General features: G+C 49.2%; 1 protein-coding gene across 8 annotated transcripts in view; it reads right to left on the bottom strand.

The window, feature by feature from the left end:
• Positions 1–302: 302 nt before the first annotated feature.
• Positions 303–23,417, bottom strand: part of SYNDIG1 (synapse differentiation inducing 1) — a 188,279-nt gene continuing 165,164 nt past the window's right edge. For 6 of the 8 annotated variants that reach the window (XM_017945078.3, XM_017945079.3, XM_031656502.1 and 3 more), the window contains one exon: positions 1,103–1,543. In XM_017945078.3, the coding sequence (XP_017800567.1) occupies positions 1,385–1,543 (159 nt within the window). In that variant the 3' untranslated portion in view covers positions 1,103–1,384. Of the gene's footprint in view, positions 1,544–23,417 lie in introns of all 8 variants that reach the window. The other 2 variants (XM_017945080.1, XM_003905169.4) reach the window with 2 other exon arrangements.

Raw genomic sequence — 23,417 nt, 5'->3', positions numbered from 1 at the left:
TGCAGTTACTAGGCTACATCTTGACCAATCAAGTCAGCCTGGGGCTGACCCAGGCCTCAGGAATTTGCCAAGTGCTGCAGGCGGAGCCACTGTCCTGGAGAGGGGGGTCTCTGCGTCCACTGAGGGGATTAGGACGATCATATTTATTGGTGGAAACTGAAGCGGCAGGGACTTCGGTTCTCCTAGAGAACCCCCTACTATTTCATAGGTGGAGGCCTGGGTGGCTCTGCAGTTCCTTAAACCACAGGGGAAAGTATAAATGAAACCCAACGACAGCTATTCATCAGAAAGAAAAGTCTTAAGCGAAAAAGCTAAAAGATAATTTTTTGTTAAGTAATGAACACTCGTAAAACAGCAATGAAATGGTATTAAAATGTCTGTGATTACTTATTTCTCAGCATTCGTCTGGTAACTTAAGCAGCATGAAGCAAGAGTTGCACTTTAAAAAATGACAAGAAAATAGCTATTCATTTAGTCGACAGAGTAAGGCCCATCTCGTTTCCAGGATCACTAGTTTCTGCTTATGACGGGGTGAGCATCCGCCAGCGCGGTGATTGGGAGGCGCCCCTGTGTCTTTACGCTGAGGCAGTGCCCACGGCTGCAGTGCCTTGAGTTTCTGGAGCAACCGTGGGGCTCTTTCTTGAGGAGTCTTGGGAGGGGCGGTGGCCTGCCTCCCCATCCTAGATCAGTGAGGTCCCAAGAGTGCGTATTGCTGCGGGGTAGCTGTGGAGTGAGACACGTTCTGGAGTGGCTCGACATCTTGAGGCTGGGGTGGTGTGAAGGGAAAGGAACAGGGGCAGGTCCCGGGCTGGCTCTGCTTCCAGGGTCAGGCCAATGGGTCTGCAGAGCAGTGCAGCGGGGCTCCTGCCAGCCATGGTGTCACCTCTTTCTTCCCAGCCCCATTCTCATCTTGCAGGGAAGGCATGTGGACTCAGGAGGGGCACAAAGGACTCCAGCAGGGCCACAGACAGAAGAGTGATGTGTCCCTTGTCCTCTGCCTATTGCACCGTGTTCCATAAAAAATAAACACTTTTTTGGACTGTTTGTATATTGCTCATGCGGCGGCACTCTGGGCACTGGCAGGCTGCAGAGAGCCGCGCTGCCATTCATCCACCAGAATCCATCCAGAGACAGCCTTGCGGGCTGGGATCTTTGGAGCTTTCCTTTGGAAGGATTAGCAGTGCCCGTCTGTCTGGTGCTCTACACAGTGCTGTGAACATGAAATTAAAGGATAAAAACAAAAGAAATTCATGGGTAGGAAACCCCAGGGCTTCGTGGCGTCTTTTGGCGATCATTTGTACTGTACAGCATCATGCGGTATGTCTGCTTCCTCCACGTCCACACAGACCTGGCCCCGGGCGCTCCCCCTTCGTTCGCAGGAAGCTCACAGGTGGTTGTTCTTGGAGAGGTAGGCGATGAGGGCCACGGCCACGCCCACATAGACGCCAGTCCCAATGGTGATGGACAGCACTGCCAGGAACAGGGCCCGCCGGGAGCTGGTGCTGGCCTGGTGCAAGTCCCCCTTGGCCACGGCTTTGTTGGTCTGCAGAGTTGGAGAAGAAAAAGGAAGTCATGGTAAGCAAGTTGGAACAAGCAGTGAATGGAGGGCTCATCTATGGCTGCTGATTCAGAAAAAGGCATTGTCGATGCAGAGAAGGCTGAGGGGGAAACTGTGCTCACACCTGCTATGACCAGGGCAGTTCTCTAACTGCAAGAAACGAATGTGGGGCTGGGATCTGCTGCTGTTCCCCCACATCGCAGGGAAGACAGACTTCTTTTCTACTTGGCCCCAAGGGAATAAGAGAAAGCTGGGAGTAGCTCAACTGAGTTCCACCAGTATGGGGTCTGGGATCTCCAGCACCAGTATTGAGGGATGGGCTAGATATGACTCCTCCAGTGCCGCTCTTTCTACCCAAGAACGGTGTGCTCATTTAGTTGAATAACTCGTAATTTTCTAAAGCATATTTCTACCTATCTGTTGAATCTCTGCTACCCACTGGAGGTGTGCAGAAGGCAATGACAGCTCTCATTTCCCCGAGAGAAACTCCGGCATAAGATCGTGAAACCCACTGGAGGACGCCTGAGACCTTCCTCCTCAGCTGCCTTGCCTGCCATGGCCATGAGTCATTCACTTCCCGACCGTCCCCACCCTGGACATGGCTGGCGTTAGTAAAATTCATCCATCAATAAAATCATTTGATATAAAACTAACAGCTATATTCCTTAGTGCTCAATGACATAACCAGGTGTTGGTGTAATCAAATTCATGATTCTTGGGGTCATGAGGAGATAGAAACACGGAGGTTTTGGAGGCCACCATGGAGGCACCACCAGAGTAAAATGGCTCATTTGGCAGATGGGGTGGGAAGCTACCAAGGCACTGAGCCCTGGGAGCCCACGTGATGCTGAGGAGGGTCGACCCCAAGCCACTGGCGGGCCCCCTGTGGTCAGGACTACCCTGGCAGAATGTCCTAGCTCACTCTCATGGCCGTCTCCACAAAGCCAGATTTCTACCGGGTTCCGTTTCCACCTAAGGTCAGTGACATTCCTAGGTTTTATACGTGAGTATGGGAGTCGGCATGTCGTTCGCTCAAACACACCAGCTGAAACATACCAACACCTCTTCAGTGGACCAGAAAGGCTCACACTCAGATGACTCATGACGTGAACCTGCATCTTCCATGGTCTCTGAGCTCTGGAAGTCTGTACCACGTGGGGAAGGGATGCCCGCCGCTGCCTGGCTTCCTTCTCACTCCCCTCGCTTTGGGATCCTAAAAGCTAGTTTTTGTTTTTTTCCTCCCCAACTTTTTGTCTTGGAACTGAGCTTGAGAGCTCACTGTGGACAATTCTGGAGGGAGCAGAGGTAAAGGGATGCAAAATGGAAGCCTCTTAGGACAATGAATGAATAAATGAATGAATGAATGAAGTTGCGACGAGCCCAGTCTGTTTCATGCGGCAGCGATCCCACACAGGCCCACATCTTAGGATACAATTTCCTCTAATTGCCTTTCCTTAGCGCTAACTCAAAGAGCCATCGCTCATTAGGGTCATGGCTGTGTCCCCGCCATAATCACCAGCCTTAGTGCTATCTCCATGGCTACACAAAGGGGTGCGGAGAGGAAGGCGGAGTCACTACAGCTGCCTGGGCACCTGCCAGCAGCATTCCCTGACCCCTGTGGGAACACCCATGCTGGGCTTCCTGAGCTCATGAGGACTCACACATCTGAGTACCCACTTGTGGAAGAGTTGCCTTCCTGCTCACTGGTAAGCTCCCCGAGGTAGAGCCCCTGTCTTTCTTGTGTGTTGTGGTCTCCCTGGGGCCTGGGCTGGGCTCTGGGGGGATAGGGGGAATATAGTACTTCTCTAACTGGGGCACAGTCCCAGTCTCTCTGGTGGTGTTGAGGAGGAAGGCAGTGGCATGGGGCTGCCTCTTGACCTCAGTTCTGGCCCAACTCTGCAGGTTCTGCACACACACGCACCAGAGCTCTCATGCCTAAGCTGGTGTGTCTGCTTGAGAATCACATTTGTTCTTTATTCTCATTCTCCATGCTGGGGGAACTCGATCCGCAGGTTTATATGTTTGGCTCTACCAAGAAACCTAGGGAATGTGGTGTGTTAGGGGCCTGATCGCTGATGTCAGAAATAGCAAACAGATGCAGCCTTAGCAAGCAGGCTGCCTTCAGCAATGTCACTCGGCATCTGCGTGTCATAGAAGCCAGAGTTCCTGGGGTGCCCACTCCCACAAGGCAGAGACGTCATTTACATACACAAAACACACAACATGGTCTAATGAAGGTGATTACCTGATGTGAACCTTTTGTTTTAGAAAATGGATAACTGTGGCCGCGAAACAGCTTGCTCATTCCTTTGACAGGGTGCAAATGGGAAGACATGTTTCCATCCTGACAGTTGCTGGATGAAAGCTCCCGGCTCTTTGACAAGGTTTTTTGCTGTGCATGAGGGCAGGGCAACTTGACCTGAGTCCAAGAGTCTCTGAGCTGAAGGCAAGGCTTTGTGTGTAGGTGCAAAAAAGTTTGTCAAGATTGTTATTTCTTGTGGTTGGGCTTTTCCTTCCCTGCCCTTTTGCCCACAGGTTGCAAGTGAAGTTTGTGACTTTCTTTATTGGCCTTTCGTTGGAAAATAAGTGCAGGTGGTTAGAAAATGCAGGTGGTTGGGGAAGCCCCAAGTAGTGCCTGGTGCCTGCACCTTGTGCCAGCGGTGGGCTGGGGGTAGGGGCTCAGCAGGACCCAAAGACACTATTTCTGCACCGTGAGGGCTCTTCAGAGAAAGCGTTTCAGCTCACAGCAGAGACAGAGCCTTAACAGCCCAGGGCACAAGGGCTCATCGTTGGGAACACAGGCAGCAGCCAGGCTCCATCGGCAGGGCTGGCTGCAGGGCATCAGACACAGCCCCCAAGGGAGATGTCCTGCAACCTGAAACCCTCCAGGCGCTGAGCTCCTGCACAGCCCACATTGGAGCGTGATGTGTGCACTGCGGTTCTGGAATTAAAAGACCTGCTTTCTCTTCCCTAGTTGCAAAGATATGTAGAAGACCTGAATTTTAAATTGAAGAGCAAAAGTAAACGTGCGCCATAGCAATGACAGTTATGGAAGCACCCCCTTCCAGTCCCTCAAGTGCAGTGCTGTTCACACTGAGGAAATAAAAGTTACAGAAGCAGAGGACAGCCAGCCAGAACGAATGTGCTTCGGCTGAAGTTGTCACCATCCGAACTGAGGTCCAGCCACCTTGTACCACCGCTGGGTCACACATCCTTAGGTAGAATGGTCACTACCAAGTGGCCAAGTCAAAGGAACTGGCTGTCAAAGGACCGAGCGCTGTTGATCCACATGTAAAGGTCATGCTGCTCATGGTTTCGTGATGAAAAATGACCAGTTTGTGGAGGGACAAAGTCAATTTACGTTCCATGGGTGTTAGTGTTTAGTGCTGAAACCCCCCAGCAATTCTCTCTGGTGGAACCCCTGCCCTGCAGATTGGCCACATTTTGGGGAATGGTTTTATCTGAAGGGAGTGGCTTCTTGTGGAGGTGGCAGAGAGGTTTGGGAGTGGGTCCTAGGCCCTGCTTCCTTCTGATGCACCTGGTGGATCCAGGTCTTGCTCTAGTTGGGGGAGTGGCCAAGTTGAGTGTCTCCCCTTCTCATGCCCACCTGAGGTCCCTGGTTTATCCAAGAATGTATCTTAGCACATGCTGGCGTGCTGAAGGCCTGTCCCTCCCTCCCTCCCTCCTCCCTTCCTTCCTTTTTCCTCCTCTCCCTCCTTCCTCCCTTTTTTCTCCCTTCCTTCTCCCTTCCTCCTTCTTCCCTCTTCCCTCCCTCCTTCCTACCTCCTCTTTCCTCCCTCCTCCCTCCTTCCTCCATCTTTCCTCCCTCCTTCCTCCCTCTTCCCTCACTCCTTCCTACTTCCTCCCTCTTTCCTCCTGCCTTCCTCCCTGTTCCCTCCCTCCTTCCTAACTCCTCCTTCTTTTCTCCCTCCTCCCTCCTTCCTTCCTACCTCTTCCCTTCCTTCCCTCCCTCCTTCCTCCATCTTCCCTCTTTCCTCCCTTCTTCCTTCTTCTTCCCTCCCTCCTTCTTACCTCCTCCCTCTTTCCTCCCTCCCTCCTCACTCGGTCTTCCCTCCCTCCTCTCTCCCTCCTTCCTCCCCCTTTCTTCCCTCCCTCCCCCTTCCTCCCTCCCTCCTTCTTTCTTCTGCTCACTTGCTCTGTAACAGGAGGTCCAGCTGGAAGCTCCACCCCAGGCTCCACATCAAAAGAGACACACCCTAGGATGTGACAGGGACCTCCCTGCCCCCACCCCCAGCAGCCTTTGCCTGTTTTCTAAATAAGAGAGCGGAACCAACTTAGATGCCTCAAAGCCTGTGCCTTCACAAAGGGTTTGGAGGCTGAGAAGCATTTGGAAGGACTGACAGTTGCTCAGCCTGGGTTCCGTCCACAGAAGGCAGGCATTTGTTTTTCACTCAGGCTGCGGGGGCGCAGCTGCCACGGGACACTGTGGGCTCCATGCATGTCCAGCACTGCGGGCGGATGGCCAGCCGGTTCCTGCTTGGAGAGTCTGCAAGGCGAACGGCTGGCTAGCAGTCTCAGGGGTGAGGCCAGGAGGGTGCGACTCTGTGGAGATGGCCAGGCCCTGGCTGGGCCAGGAACAAAGGCTGACACGGTCCCCAGGGACCAGACATGGTCTTAGGTGCCGTCCAGTAGAGCCCAACTGAGGGGCAAGTGGACGGACACACAGGGCCTGTGCAGCAGGCTGGGCATATGAAGGTGAGTGTGGGCCTGAGAAGAACCTGCCAAATGCCCAGATGAGAAAGCAAGCCATGTACGAGAGCATGAGCCGCTTCCTGTGACAATCTGAGTTGGGGGCGACTGTGACATCTCTGTCCCCTATCTGCTCCTGCCAACCACACCTTGTCCACAGGGGCAGACACTGTGGCTGACAAGTGGGAAGGAGGAGGGGAAGAGAGGAGGCCCCTCCTCTTGAGGCCAGGCCTACTGTGTGTGCACACATGCCCAACCCAGGATGCTTAGCACATGCATGGACCCTCCAGCAAGGCCAAGACACAGCCAAGAGGCAATAGGAAGTGTCACGGAGAATGTGGGAAAACTAAAATTCCCCTGCACTCCTGGCGGGATGTAAATTCATGCCATCACTTGGGGAAATGGTGAGCATTTCTTACAGCTGAACATATAGATACATCACACAACAACAATTCCACTCCCGTAAATGAATGGACATTTATTTGTGTAAATACCCAACAACAATTATTCATGTGTTCACAAAACGCATCTGTAAGAATGTTCAAAGGAGTCTGACTCATGGTTGCCCTGCCCTGGAAGCCCAATGAGTGCCAGTGATAGAAGGGCAAGCCGTCATGGCACCCAAATGGTCATGGAATAAATCTCAGAGGCACAGTGATGAACAAAAGAAGCCGGACTCGGCATCCTATTAGCTACAGCACAAAACAGGCCCACGTCGCATCTGTTGTTGGCGTGGAAACAGGTTCATGGATACTTCTGGAAAAGAACAGTGACTGGAAGAAAGCATAGTTGAAAAAAGTCTACCTTACTTTAGAAATGAATTCTATCAATAATTAAATGAACAGATAAGAACCACCTACAGAGAACAGAGAAACTCATTTTATAAAACTGATAAAATCTTGATGCCAAAACCAGAGAAGAAAAGTCAGAGAAAGGAAAACGAGAGGCTGACTTCATCTCCGAACACGGATGCAAATGTAATTGTCAAGGGCAGGTGCTGCCCGGCTCCCTCTCCAGGCCTCTCCCCACCTCTCCCTGATTTTCCCTTTGCTCTGGTTGTATTTGCAGTGGCCTTTTCATCACCTGTCACTGTTTCAACACTATTCATCTTCCGGGCCACAGCTTCTCCATGGTATCTTCCCAGCTGCCTTAGGTCTGGGCCCTCGTGTCTCCACCCAGCACTCAGGCACTGCAGCGTTGATGCTAGCCTCTTTGCTGAATGCAGGACACATCACCCACACCTGGTAGTGCCCAGACAGGGCCCAGGGAGTGTCATTCATGACCACACGATGATGAGGACGGCAGACTTTCCCCCTACCGTGTTCCCAAAGGTAACTCATGCTCTCCAGAAACATTTCCACGATGTGCAGAATCCCATGCAGGCAGGCCCCAAATCGTGGCTGGTAGTCACTCACTGGCTTTATGCAATCTACAAGCCACTAAGGAAGATAAAAATAGGCGAATCCAGAAAGGAATGAGTTATGTCCAATGCTTCTTTCTGTGGCCGGTGACACCTATTAAAGGGAAGCCCTGTGGGCTCAACAGGGCATGGGGAGGACTTGGCTCCAGTTCTGGCAGTGTGTCACGCTCAGCAGGGCAGAGTGGGAGGGACTGGCAGCTTCTTGGGTAACCCAGGAAAGGAGCGGGCGAGAGGAGCTGGAGACCGGGTAGCAGCTGGGGAGGGAAGGTCCACATCAGAGCCGTGCAGAGGCTCCTGGGGGACGGAGATGCTGCTTGACCGTGCCACCTGCTGAGTCTACAGGGCACTTGGGGCTTGGCTCATGCTACTGCAGAACTGAATTTTAATATTACTTAATTTTAACTAATTTAAAAGTAAACAGTTGCCCGTGGCTGGGGGGTCCCACACTGGACAGCATGGATCTGGGAGAAAGCAAGGCAGATGACCCCGCCAGGAGAAGAGCCTGTGGTGATGCCCGAAGTGAAGCTCCGGGCGTTTCCAGGCTGTGTGCTGCGCGGGCCTTCCCAGGCCCCTGGGAAACAGGCTCCACACCTGCATGCCTCGTGGGAATCTCTTTCACCTTCAGTGAGTCGCTGGGGTGGGGCCGGGGCGGGGGGTCATACTCCACACAGTTCAACGTCAGGGTGGAGATAATGAAACAGCTGCAAGATGAAGGACAAGGGGGTGACCGTGGGAGGGGGAAGCCCCTTGAAACCTGCAGGTCACTGGGGGAGGGCTTTCATCCTCGCAGGGCATGGCCAGAGTGCCTGTCCACTTCAGGGGTCCACGGTCTGCAGCTCCTGTGTGGAATCTGTCACGGGAAGGGGCACCGGCCATCAGGGACCCAGTTCTCAGTGACCCCGCGGTAGAGTCCACTCCTCCAAGTTCCAGTCCCCTGCCACGTCACTACCTGCCTTTCTCTGAGACACCCTGGAGATGTCTGAAGTGCTGGACTCTGGGCTGTCTCAGACAGGCCAGGACCCACTGGCTGGCATTTCTCTTCCCTCTTCATGGAGTTTCTGATGAGCTTTTGCTTGTCCTTTGGCTGGAAATTATCCACTGTTGTTTGAGGTTTTGGAAAAATCATGTTTTCTGATGGCTACCCCGGCTGCGTTGTTTCTCCTGCAGTCAGTTTTTAGGAGCAAGGTTGATGTTTCCACAGTCTGCGTCCTCCATGGACCAGGGCCAGCACAGCTGGGGGTCCTCAGCAGTTATGCCCTCGCCAGACACCTGCCTCCCGAGATCTGGGACCGGCTTCTGCAAGATACTGGCTGCCTCCCGAACTATTTCTCTGGAAACGTATTGCATCACGGGTGTTTTATGGTTCATTTTCTTTCCAGTACTGATACCTGTCTGGCTGGATTACATTTCTTTGCATTATTGTAAAGGTTATTTCCATTATTTATCATCATCTAATGTTCGCCGTGCAATGACAAAGTACTGAGAGCTGTACTCGACAAAGAGGCAGATTCAATATTCTTAATGCGGACAGAAAGAGAAGCTGAACAGCAACTACAGGAACGGGAGGCTTCTCAGGCAAAGGGTCTTACACGCAGACCCCCCAACACACGTTTGTTTCCTGCATGTGTTTAGGCCCAGGTCTATTTTTATGACCTCTCACCCCTGCTTTTTTAGCAACCCTTATATTGTAAGCCGTAAAAAAATAAATCTTCTGATGTTAGTTAGGTCTAAATGGCAGGGAGGCAATGGACTGTGAAACCAAATGTACCGACTGTTGGTTACAACCCAACTCAAACACCAGAGGATGGCTGCGTCACCACCTGGGTCCCGGCACTGATCCTCTCCACCTCCTGCTGGTCTGAATCACTACATCCAAGGGAGGGGACTTCCTCACAGGGAGGCGTCTTGAGTGTCTTTGTCCTCAAGGCCAGCCCCTTCTGTGGATCTCAATTTAAAGAGATCACCATATAACAACATCATAAACATAAACAGGAACTGCGGCCGCTGCGCCAGGCTGCTGCTGGACGGGGGAGCTGCTATCATTTACTCCATTTGCTGACTGTGTTCGGCCCTCCTTGCAAGGCTATAAAGGAATACCTGAGGCTGATAACTTATAAAGAAAAGAGATTTAAGTAGCTCATCCTTCTGGAGGCTGTACCGGAAGCATGGCGTCAGCATCTACTCCGCTTCCGGGGAGGCCTTAGGGACTTTTCACTCATGGAGGAAGGAAAACCAGGAGCTGACAGGGCCAGAGCAGGAGTATGACAGCAAGGGACAGGAGGGGCCACACACTTTTATTCAACCAGATCTCAGAGCACTCAGTGTCTTGAGGACAGCACCAAGCCATGAGGGATCTGTCCCCGTGATCCAAACAGCCCCCACCAGGCCCTACCTCCAACACTGGGGGGTACATCTCAATATGAGATTCGGAGGGGATAAACATCCAAACGGTGTCACTGGCCTCTGGCCCTGGCCAGGGAGAAGCTGGCCTTCGTTTCTCACAGATTCAGGCTTAGCTTGCCTGAGAGGGAGGGGGCTGCGGCGCTGGCACTGCTCGAGTGGGAGCACACAGAGCTCAGGAGGAAGCGAAGCAGAGACGGGAGCCCCTGAGGAGGGTGAGGGGCACTCGTGATCTGGTCCAAGAAGTGGATTTCCGTGTCTGGGTGGCTTCAGCTCGTTCCTGCATCCTGGCGCCCTCTGAATGCTGCCCATGATGCTTCACCTTCCTCCAGGTGAGTAGCTGGTTCCACCCCAGCAGCCCAACCTCTGCAAACGCCTCTTGGCCCTCCTCACCAGTGCCCCTCAGCACGCCTGCTTTCCTCAGGGTGCCATGGGGTCCAGCATGCAGGCCGTTTAGGAATAGGAAGGATCCTAAAATCGTGAGATATTCTATTATTACATCAGAATTACGGCTGGAATCAGTGGGACTGACAACTGTCACTCTCCTTATTCGTCAGATCCAAATAGCAGTAAATGGTCACACACTTTATACTGGCTTTTCCTGTGCCCTTCATTCTTCTTTAAAATGTGATATATATCTCCCATATGACTGTATACCATGTGGAACACTCATAGAGAAATGCTCTGTGCATCAGTACACAGCTTGGGGAAGGCCCACCACATATGTAACCAGCATTGGCACTAAGAACAGCACCATATAACTCCCAAGGCCTTCCTGTGCCCCCTCACTGTCCCTCATCCTTAGTGGTGCCCACTTTGCTGAATTACAACAGCCCACATTCTGTTTGCCTGCTTTGGTAGGCCCTATAGGTCCCATAGTACATGCACGATGGTGTCTGAGTCCTCTGCTCTGGGTGTGAGACTCTCCCCTGTGTGTGCAGTGATGGACCATCCGTTCGCTAGGCTCTTGTTGCAGGAATGCACTGCAGTCTGTTCGTCCATTCCCCTGTGGAAAAGCATCTGAATAGTTTCTAGTTTTGGGCTACTATGGATAGCTCTGCTATGAACATTCTAGTCTTTTTTTTTTTTTTTTTTTTGATGAGTATATAGATGTATTTCTGCTGGCTATATAGCTAGGAGTAGAATTGCTGATAAGTATATGTATATATTTAGTTTCTAAAATAATTTTTATCATCAAAGGAGTATGCTCAAAGTGTTTGGTAAAATACATGACACCAAAAGATGTATAAAATAAAACACCAGCAGCAATGTCTTTGGATACTTCTCTACCTCTGAGGCTCTTTCCCAAAGACGCATTTTGAACTTTGTTAGTGGATCCATCTGGTATTTACTTCTTTCTTAAGGAGTTAAGCATATTTAATTTCTTGATTTATCAATTTGTCAACTACCTATCACTGACCGACTATTCTGGTGGATGAAGAGTTCATTTTCTTGGAAACCTCTGTCCCCACCCCCTTTGTCACTTCTTTCCTTCATCCCCTAATATGGTCATTATTTTGACTATGCACATTGTGTTCACTGCTAAGCCAAGTGCACTGGTTTATGCCTCTTTTCTTCTGGCTTCAGTTGCTGTAGTTTTTACCACACCCATTAACACCCTCTCAATACAATTTTTCAGGCTATAATCAAACATATCAGATGACCTATTAATTCCTTCTTATTTCCTGGGACCATACTCCTGGCATTCTGCTCCATTGAAGCTGATTGCTCTTTGATGCCTCACCTTGCTTCCCTTTGACGTTACAGTTTTCGTTTCCTAGATCTCAGGTCTTATCTCAGGGAAACTTGTCCCTGCAACACACACTGCAGAAGCTTTCAGAACATCAGTGCGTGGGAGGCAGTCTCTGCATGCCTGGAATGGCCATATTCTACTGCCACGTTTGACTGACAGTTTGGAAAAGTATAGAATTCCACTTTGGAAATGATTTTTCCTTGGACTTCTGAAAGCCTTGCCCCATACTCTTCTCACTTCCAATACTGTCAACAGGTAGCATCATCTTTATACCCCTTCACTTCAACAGATCTAGCATCATCTTTATATCCCTTCACTGCTGCAGCTGCTCCTTCTCTCTAGAAGCTCTGATGGAGTCCCCTGCCACCTAGGTGTTCTAAAATGTTGATTTGAAGGGCTTTGATGTTCAATGAATTCTCTAACCCACGCTTGCTTGCCTCCTTCCTTCCTTCCTTCCTTCCTTCCTTCCTTCCTTCCTTCCTTCCTTCCTTCCTCCCTCCCTCCCTCCCTGTCTCCCTCCCTCCCTCTCTTCCTTCCCTTCTTTCTTTCTCTCTGTCTCCCCTTCTCTTGCTTGCTTTTGTCATTGTCTACCTCTTTCCTTTTGTTGTACTTTATGGGACATTTCCTCAATCGTTCTCCAAGCCTTCTATGGGATAGTATTTGGGTATCATATTCCTTAATTTCCTTTTGTTTACTCTTTTTGTTTGTTTACTCTTTCTGTTCTCTCGCTTTTGCTTTTACACAACTTTCCTTTTTGGTTTCAGGAAGTTGATTTCATTCCTTATCTCTCTGAAAATATTAACTGTATAGATTTTTTGAAAGACACTTTCTACTTCCTGCATTGTCTCTCTATCAATCAGAATCCTTCCCCTGACCCTCGCCCATTTGTTCAGGTCTCTCTTTTTTGTTTGTTTGTTTTTCATGGTACAGGTGTTCTCAAGTGTCAGGAAATCACTGGCTGTTATTTAACATTGAGGATCACCAACAGGCTAATCAGATGCTCTGCATATATGGCACTGATTAACTGGTGAGATTTTCCATAGTATTGATTAGGCTGCAGGCTGTCTCTTAGATTTCTTTAGCTTCTGTACAACAGCATACATTGTACATTGGTCTTTTCTCTGGGGACTGTTAAAGGCTGAATTTTGTTCCCCCAAAATTATATGGTGAAATCCTGGCCCCCCATACCTCAGAATGTGACTGTATTTGGAGACAAGGTCTTTAAAGAGGTGATTAAGTGTAAATGGCATTGTTAGGAAATGGCATTGTTAGGATGGGCCCTCATCTGACATGCGTGCTGTCCTTACAGGAAGAGATGACACGGACACAGAGGGATGACCCCGTGAAGTCGTGTCAAGAAGGCGGCCACGTGAAGAAGAGTGGCCTCAGGATAATCCAGCCCTGCCAACCTCAGGCTTCCAGCCTCCAGAGTTGACAGAGTTAAATTTCTGTTGTTTAGTCACTCAGTCTGGCATTTTGTTGTGGCGGCCCTAGAAGACTAACATAGAGACTTTCACTTTCTCTAGGGACAAATCCCCCAGCCTCCTGCCTTGGGGTAAGAGCCAGGGGGGCTAAGGAGCACTGTGGCCTGGGCATTGGAGGGGCCGGGCCCCACTGCTCATCACGCTGTGGACTTTGGTCTGCCCTCGGTCCCCCTACCCCGTGCCCCGAGTCACCAAGGCTGGAGGCATTCTGACTGGTCACCTGCTGGGATGAAGAAATGTCTGCCACTGAGCCCTGAAGATGGGAGACAGGACTGGGTGCTTTACCTGTTACAACTTGCAGACTCAGCCACACTGCACAATCACCACTCCTTTGTGAACTTTCGTCTTCCAAAATGTGCTGACATCTTTGTTTCCTGTTGCTCCACATCCTTTTTCTTTTCCTTCATGGTTTCACACCTTATTCTTTTACCATAACTTAAACAAAGATTTTATGAAGGAGCTGACATAACACACATGTTCAAGTGCCACTAGAAACTGATCCCTTTGTTCTTAATGTCTTTCCAGCTTAGGCGGGGTCCAGAGGTGACTCTGAGACAAGGGTAGGAGGGCAAGCAGCTTCCTTGGAGGTGATCCCAGTAAGTGCCATTAAGAAAGTAGAGAGGTGAGATAGGGAGGCAGAGGAGCCGGTGCAGGGTGGGTGAATGAGCAGGGGGTGGCTGTGTCAGCCCCACTGCAGACATCTGGAAGAATATTCCCAGGGGCTCCCCTCCAGGAGCAAGGAGTCTGGAATATGTAGCCCCAGTCTCCTCCACCGTTGCTTGAGGTCTGCTCCCGTTTGTTCACCTCCCCACATTTCTGGCCCTCCCCTGCACATGACCGGGCACCCTGCTGTGAGTGGAGTAAGCCTCCAACAGAGCCATGGCGGGTATTTGCAGTTAGAGCCATGAGTGCAAAGGGAATACGGGTGCAGCGCTGGCGTCATCTGCTGTGTCTCAACCAATTGCTTTGTCATGTTTCCATTTCTCCCATATCACAGTCAGCTGAATGAAGAATCACATTAGGCCACTTGGAAGCTGTTAAACTTACTGGAATCACAGCCAACCACAAGCAGGCTGAGGGCTGGACCAGAGCCCAGGGTAGGACAGGCAGAAGCCTCTTCTGATGGCTCTTCTGACTTGTAGGCTACAGTGGGGGAGCTCATGTAAGTTTTGTGAACATTCCTCAGTAAGGCATCCTGGGATAAGGGGTGAATCCTGGTAGCTGAAAACAAAATTAGGAGGTTCCAGGAGGAAGAGAATTTTGAGCAGAGGCTAGAGATGGGTGTGTCTTTGGCTGCACCTTGCATCTCACTTGCGGGGAGGAGCCTCAGCCTGTTAATGCTTCCCTTTCAATGCCTCTGCCTGGCTTTCCCATCAATCCCATTTCCTGGATGCAACCCGAGGGCTCATGCATCATTCTGCAAAGATGACCGCTCTGTGGGGAGCGGCGACTGTTCTAAATTATCTACTGCTGGTAACAAATGGTTCCAAAGCCTGGTGGCTTGAACAACAACCATTTTCTTCTGTCTGATAATTTGTGGGTCAGGAATTCAGATCAGACCAGCTGGTTGACTCTTCTACTCCATCGGCATTAACTGGGTCACCTGATGTGGGGTCACCGGTGCCTGGACTGCCCTGGGGTGCCTGAGACAGCTGCACTCATACCTGGTGCCTGGGCCTCTCCAGCACGGTGGCCACCGCTAGTTGAACTTCCTGTGTGGCAGCTCAGGGCTCTGGGTGAGTGTTGCAGGGGGGAAGCTGCAAGTTTCTCCTGGTTATCAGCCACAGGAGACTCAGAACATCACTTCTGCTGTGTCCTATTGGTTACGAGTGACTCAGTGGGGCCAGCCCAGATTCAAGGGAAAAGGATGCAGGAAGCAGGTCAAGAAACGCGTGGTCATCTTTAGTGTACTGCAGTGACAGCCACTCTCCTCGAGTGACTCCCCTTTCACCTGGTGGCCCAGGACGGGAGGCTTTGCCTATGAAGAAGCGCCCTTAGCTCATTATGTATTAGACTTCTAATCTGCACAGCTGAGTAAATTTCCTTTGTTTTAAATATACGTCAAAACAACTCCTATGTGTGCTTTACTGATTCAATCACAAACTTGGCTCATGTGTGGTCATTTATCTGCCTTTGCCACTCCTTCTGTAGCAGGACTGACTGCAACTTTAGGAAATTTGGATAGGCCCTTGGTGGGGAAGTTTATAGTGATTAACCCACCATCTCTTGCTGTATCCCCTTTTTGACCAAGAGATATATTTGTGACATTTTTGTGGCCTTTATCGACAGTGAATGCAGTCTGTGGCCATGGTTCTAAGGCGATATTTGGAGAATGGCCCTGGTAAGGATCTATGCTTACAGTCAGCCTCTTTGCAGGGAAGCAAAATAGATAAATTCAAGAGTGTTGGCCTTAAGAGTAAACACATATGAACAAACACAAACAAGCTGAAGTGATAGGAAAACACAATAAAAACAAATACACATATGAATATAAGGAGGCCGAGGCAGAAGGATTGCCTGAGCTCAGGAGTTTGAGACTACCCAGGGCGACATGGTGAAAACCCCATCTCTACTGAAAATACAAAAAAATTAGCCGGACATGGTGGTGTACACCTGTAATCCCAGCTACTTGGGAAGCTGACTCAGGAGAATTGCTTGAGCCCCGGAGGTGGGGGTTGCAGTGAGCTGAGATCGCACAGAGTAGCACTCCAGCCTGGGCTACTCTGTCTCAAAAAAAAAGAAAGAAACAAGAAATAACAGTCATTGCGTGGTCCTTGGGAGCCCTTGGGAGCCAGAAGTGAGCTGTAAGAAGTACAAGATACATTGCATTTTCAAGAAACACACGTTTGTTTTCATACGATGCAACAGTCCGTTTCCACACATACTGCAGAACCATTACAGCTGGCAAGAGCACACAGGAAACGCTGTCCCAGCTGGGAGGCTGGGCTGGTGCACTGAATTCTGAGACCCGGTGCTTACGGTAAAGAGAGGGATGTTTTTCTCACCTGGAGAATTTGTACAACATATAAGGTTGAATCTTCTTTAATTCAAGTGGGAAAAAAAAGGATGGAAAGGTTTCCACAATCGATTTGTTTCATTTGACTCCATGGTGCTGCCCATGTACGTGATGCTGAGTGGGAGCACACAGGCAGATACACACCATGTGAACTGAGGATGGACAGCTCACTATGGTCGGAGGGCTCGGCACAAACTGGATGGGCCATTTATTTCGAGCACAGCTGGCAAACTTGCAGATTTCTGTTTATAAACGTGGTGCCTCCTGGAAGGCAGACAGCATTGTACAAGTGCTACTTTCTAGCTGGTTCAACTCTTTATGAGTTTGCTTTCACAACAGCCTTGGGGACTGGTCTAGATGACACGTTACAGATGAGACAATGAAGACTGAGAAAGTGTAAGCGACAGAGTCGAACTTGCTTTCTGAACCACACCCAGTGCCCTGCTGCCTGCAAGCTACCCCTATTTTGGGTTAGTGGGTAACTGTGACCCAGGGCCTGGCTGACACAGGGGAGCTGTGTTTGTTGGCCCTCCCATGCCCATGCGATCCATCTGTTGGTTGCACAAAATGTATTAAAGATGAGTGTATGCCACAGGAAGCAATGGCTTCCTGCATTTTAATTCATTTTATTTGCATTTTCTATTTTAATATTTTCCTGTTTTAAATAAAGTCTTTTACATTTGGTACTGTCACTGGTGTTTATCTGTGAAGTATGATAGGTCTTGCATTCCAGCAAGATGGCCAACTGGAATGACATGGGTGACCCCTTTCACTGAGAAGGCACAGAAACTATGTAGCCAATGGGTAATTCATTTCCAGGAGTCAGGACTTGGGGTGTGTGGCTGAGTTTCTAATGCCTTGAGGGGAGACAGGACATGGTGTTTGCTCCAGGGAGAACTCATGCATAAATCCCATAGCCTCAAAGAATTCTCTCCATGACAGAGGACTAGAAATTCCCCAGTCTCCACCCCATGTTAATAAACCAGCAAGTAAGCTTTGTGTCTGTCCTGGACCGTAAGTGAGCAATCCAGACCTCAAGTCAGGATAACCATAGGCATGGGCCCTGAATTTATAGATACACGTGTGCAAGAGCCCTGCTGAGAAGTTAAAATATAAATGGATCCAGCACTCAAGCCCAATAAAACACAAAGATTGTCTCTAAGAATGATGACAATTTCATAAATTAGAACTCATAGATTTCCAGCAGGGGAAAAACAAATCCTAGATCTCAATGGAACCACCAAAGAAAATTATAAACTGAATGAGGGGGGGTAACATAAAAATGATGGTCAGCTGATTGTCCACCCAAAGCAGAACTATTACTTCCAGGTGGTTCACCTTCAGCTGTAGGGCCCACTGCCCACCACCTCAACAGGATGTCTCCAGATCTCACACAAACATTGAGTCCCTGGAGGAGGCTTCCTTGGTCCCTGGTTCAGGTCATGCTTCCCCGCACCATGCTTTCATACAACTTTGCATTCATGACACTTACTAAGTGAATGTTCATTTGCCCACTAGACCGTAAGCTCCAAGGGAGCATAGGTCACCTTTTTGCTCACCTTTTTTCAACACTTAACATAGCACTTTGCACATAGATGACATGAATGAAGGATATATCCAGGATATAAGTGAATAATAAGAATCAGTACTTTTCCAACAGAAATTCAAGCAGCATGCTGGTAACATGAATACAGCAATAGTGTCCTCTGCAGACGCTGGCCTCCACCAGCTGTTAGCATCCCAATGTTGACTGCTGAGATGGAATCTGGCTGCTGTGTCTTGGCCTCTATGTTGCTGCACGTGGCTTGGGCACTCATTTCTAACACTCAGCTCTTACTAAGAAGACGGCTTGCTTAGCACAGTTGGATCTGAACTTCTGAAAACTGTTTGCCTCTGCAGCAGAGAAGCAGCCCTTGCCAGGCTGGTGCTGGTCTCACTGCTGGCCCTTCTGGCCTCTCCCTGGGGAGCCTCTCTGCTTTCAGACTGGATGCTAGCAACCAGGGATGTGCACTTCCTAGTTCCACTCCTTCAGGTTTTTATTTTCCTGCTGCAAGAGTTTCTGACATCCACTAACCCCAAATGTGTGATAATATAGTGAGACAAAGGAAATCAGACTTCACAATTATTCTACAGTCAAGTGAAGTGAAGATTCGGTAGTTGGAGTGGACACACTGGGAAGGTGCCACATGCTCTGTATGTCCTCAGATCCTTGGTGACACCAAGACACACACTGCGGGGCAATGGCAGCAGATCATAAACCTCCACAAACCTCCTCTCTTAAAAGGAAAAGTGCCCACTTCAAGAGAGGGCCTTCAGTGAAGCTGAGTTTGTTTCTTCATTACCCAGAGGCATGTCTGCGAGCCAAACTGCTATGGGCTGCATGTGTGTGTACCACCCCATCTCCCAACTTCATATATTGAAGCCCTAATTCCAATGAGATGGTATTAGAAGGTGGAGCCATTGGGAGGTGACTGGGTTTGGATGAGGTAATGAGGCTGAAACCCTTAGGATGGGATCGGTGCCTTTCTAAGAAGAGAAGACACAAGAGTTCTCTCTCTGCAAACCAGTGAGGACACAGGGAGAAGGTGGCCATCTGCAGCCTGGAAGACAGCCCTCCCCAGAACCTGACCATGCTAGTACCCTGATCTCAGATGTCCAGCTTCTAGAACTGTGAGAAACAGATGGCTGCTGTTTAAACCACCTAGTCCACAGTAACTTGTGACAGCAGCCCAGTCTGACTGATGTGCTGCTCAGTCTATCCCCAACTTTTCACAATACTCCCTTGCATGTATCTAATTGCTAGAAAAAAAATCCACCCATTTCCTGAGATTTTTATCTCAAATGAAAAAGGGCACTTTCCTTTGGAAAACAGGTTCCAGCTTGCTGGGCCTTCTTAACTGGGATTATTCTCGGAATTGTGTCATGGTATCGCCTGCTCCATCTGGTTCCTTGCAAGCTGCCATTTCAGGGCTATCCTGATATTTCCATATGAAATTGACAAGTGCCTCTCCTTTTCCACAGATGCCTGTGAGCCCACATACCCTGCGCTGCACTTTGGGATATCCATCATTCCCCTTCCCAAAGAAAGTGTTTGGCTCAAAGAGGATGTTCATATCATACTGCTTTTTCTTTCCCTAGTGAGAAGAAACTTGCCTCTGAAGCGTGAATTGATGGCATATATACCCCAAACAGATTCCCCTGATTCTGCCACATGCACTGCCCTGTGTCAACTCCAGGGAAGCAGGTTTCAAGCCATCGAGAAAGTGCTGCCGTGTACCCTGCCCTGCCTGTGTGTTCATATGGCTCTCAACTGTTTAGTTTCTGGGTTCTCTGATTGGGAGCAAGATGCAAAATTAAAAGTATATCTACATCGACTTCTTTACTTAGACCTTTTAATGAAGTGCCAACTGTCAGGTGCAAGCTAACAAGAATCTGCTTCTTTGGAATGAATTCCAAAGGAAAGATAGGAAATTCTCTTGTACTGAACTCAAAAGAAAAAGATTCAAAAGACTACATGAGGGCTGTTGTCTTAGTCCACTTTGTGTTGCTATCACAGAATACCTGAGGCTGGATAGTTTATCAAGAAAACAGGTTTATTTGGCTCATAACTATGTAGGCTAGAAAATTCAAGACTGAGCATCAGCCGGGCGTGGTGGCTCATGTCTGTAAACTCAGCAGTCTGGGAGACTGAGGTGGGTGGATCACCTGAGGTCAGGAGTTTGAGGCCAGCCTGGCCAACATGGTGAAATTCCATCTCTACCAAAAATACAAAAATTAGCCTGGAGTGTTGGTGCACACCTGTAGTCCCAGCTACTCAGGAGGCTGAGGCAGGAGAATCACTTAAACTGAGGAGGCAGACATTGCGGAGAGCCGAGATCATGCCACTGCACTCCAGCCTCAGCAACAGAGTGAGAGTGTGTCTCAAAAAAAAAAAAGACTGAGCATCTGCATATGGTGAGGAGGACATCAGGCTGCTTCAACTCACTGCAAAAAGTGGAAGGAGAGCCTTGAAAGCGGTATGCACGCACAGAGATCATGTGGTGAGAGAGGAAGTGGGGTGTGCCAGACTCTTTCTAACAGGCAGCTATCGAAGGAGCTCATAGAGACAGAACTCTCTCACACCCAGGGGAGGGAATTCATCTACTCATGAGAGATCTGCCCCTTGGACCCAAACACTTTCCACCAGGTCCCATCTCCCAGTATTGCCACACTGGAGATCAAATTTTAGCATGAGGTTTGGAGGTGACAAACACCTAAGCCATAGCAGTCCCTGGAGCAGTCACTGGGAAATTACCGTTGTGTATAGGCAGTGTTGCTTACTGCAATGTGTGCACGTTCCCTGGTCTGTCCACAGTCCTCTAGGTATTGGAGGAACATGCATGGCTTCCTCAGAGCTGCATGTGGGGCTTCAAAATGAGATGCTGGACTTGAAAGGGCAGGTCTCTACCCTGACATAAAATCTGACTGAAGAGGGGCTCGTATGTGAACTGAGGCCTTCCTGGGCAAGTGCATGCTCCAGCTCTCCTCTCTCCAGGTGCATGGAGGTGGCTCTGTGTGGGACAAGGTTACATGATCACACTCCCACAGGAAGCACAAGCTTGGCTTCTATCCAGGTGAGAAGGGTGCCTTGACTCCTGCAAGCCATTGCTGGAGCTGGCCAGCACCAGGTGTTCTCTCTAGAGTCCACTATATTAGGGAGGAGAGAACCAAGATTCGAATATTTTGGTTCTTAGGACTGTTGAGATGATATCCAATGAAGACTTGCTGAGCATTTTCAGCCTCCGAATAGAAGATTAATCAGATGGTAGCCACATATACTGGTGGCTAGCCCAGCCTCCGCCTCTCTCAGCCCAGGTGTAGCCTGGGTGCAGACCTGCGGCTGGTGAAGTGAGGGGACAGCAGGATCATCTGCTGGTCCGGACAGTGTATTCGCCCAGAGGGCTCAAGGCTGAGAGCTCTCAGCACACACCGAGGCAGCCTCCCCCTCACTTCCCTCTTTCCCTCTCCATTGCCCTCTCTCCCTCTTTTCTCTGGAGCCCTGTGCCGGTTCTCTCTGCTGAGCTGTTTCAGTGGGAGCCACAGCCACAGGAACAGATGGCACCAATGTGACCATCCGCATCCTACCTGGCAGTGTGGGCTCTCATCTAATGGTTGGAAAACCAGCTATTTGGTCTGCTCATCTCAAGTTGTGGGTAAACGAGCCGCGTTCCTACTCAGATTATCTATGCCCAACTGGGTGCAGATGCTTCCCATTGAAATAATTATGAAAAAATTAATTAACGTGGGTGTTTTGCCTGGAATGTGGCAAGATCCTTGAAGACAGTTTGGCTTCCTCATTCTAACAGGAGGCTCATTTCACCACCAGGAGAGAGCTGCACACTTCCACATCATTCATCTGGCTGCAGATGGATCCCAGACAGCACGCTTGGTAACTTTAATTTCTCTAACAGTTCCTTCCCAAAGTGCCTCTCAAGCATTTTTGCTCATGTAAGAGCATTTTTTCAGGGTCAGACTGACTGGTTTCAAACCCATTGCTTCACTGTACTGTGACTTTCTACAAGTTTCTTTCCTTCTCTATGCTTCAGTTTCCTCGTCTGTAAGCTGAAGATAATGAGTCACTGTGTCATGGGGTCTTTGAGAGTACTAGGGTGTTAATATACACCAGTCTTTAGAACAGTAACCTAGGACACAGTAGTGAGTGTTCTGGTGATCTACTGCTCTGTGGCTAAGTACCCCAGTGGCTTAAGACAACCACCACTGGGTGCTTATGAATCCTGGGGTCAAGAATTCAGGCAGCACTCAGCTGGATAATGCGCTGGTCTGGAGGTCCAATGTAACTTCTCTCAGATATCTGGTTCTTGGGCTGAGATAACTCAGAGACTAAGCCTGTTGACCAGAACACCTACAAGTGGCCTTTCCATGTGACTTGGGCTTCCCCAAAGCATGGCGGTCTCAGGGAGGAAGACTTTTTACATTGTAGCTCAGGGCTCCAAGAGCAAGTGTCCCAGTGAGTGAGGCAGAAGCAGCAAGGCTTTGGTGATTCCTGGCTTCTGAGGCCACACAGAGCCCTCTTCCTGCACTCCACTGCGACAAGCAAGGCACTAAGTGCATCCCAGTGCTGTGCAAAGCACTAAGTCAAGAGGTGAATGAAATTCTATGCCTTAATGGAGCAGGGGCAAGGCCACATTGCAGAAGAGCATGTGTGCTGGGAATGCTGTGGCCATCTTTGGGAGGTAAAATTTGCCACAGTGAACAAAACGTTTTAACTGTCATTTTAATTAGCCTCTGCCTCATCATCTATGTGAGCAACAGAGGGCTGAAGATTAACAGTAGCCTTGCTCCATGGATGAGCACGTGGAGATTCAGTAGAGCAGACCAATTTGCTCATCATCAGGCTCATAATCAATAAATCAAAGTGTGTTTGGAAGCTGTTGTATCCTGGAATCCATTGATTTTCCTCCTTCCCTGGGAATAAGGTGTGAGTGTTTGCGTTAGCTAATCTACATGATTCACTTTTTCTTCTTTGACATAGAAAGTCTACTTCTTGCATTTCAAAATATATGAAGCTGCAAGCTAATTATTGCTAGGGCTCAGTTTTCTCTTTTTGATGATGTGCCTGTTTTTCTATTGAGAAATCTGGGGCCGAGTTGTGGGGCAAGAGGGAGAAGTCAGCATCACATAAGTGGGTTGGAAATCACATATTTAAAGGCTCTTTCCACAAAGCTGTGTTTCTTCTTAGAGCATGTCTGAAACTATTCTGTATGACACTGTCATGGTAAATATGTGGCACTGTGCATTTGTCAAAACCCACAGGACTTTACAACACAAAGATGAAAACCTTATTGTATTCAAATTAAAAAATTGATTAGGAAGTCAGGGGATGCCAGGAAGGAATGCAGATTATGATGGATGAATCTAACTGTATTACAAATTTATGCAACAACCTCATTGAAGGGGGTGAGGTGGGTGTTGACTGAAGTAACTCTGAAAATGAGACTATAGGACTAAAGGCAGAAAGAACTGCACATAAGCAAGGCACTCTAGCTGATAAAGTTACTTCCCATGAAGATACAGGT

This window comes from Papio anubis, chromosome 16 (assembly GCF_008728515.1).
Source record: "Papio anubis isolate 15944 chromosome 16, Panubis1.0, whole genome shotgun sequence".
Lineage (NCBI taxonomy): Eukaryota > Metazoa > Chordata > Mammalia > Primates > Cercopithecidae > Papio > Papio anubis.
This window is presented reverse-complemented; position numbering and strand designations above follow the sequence as displayed.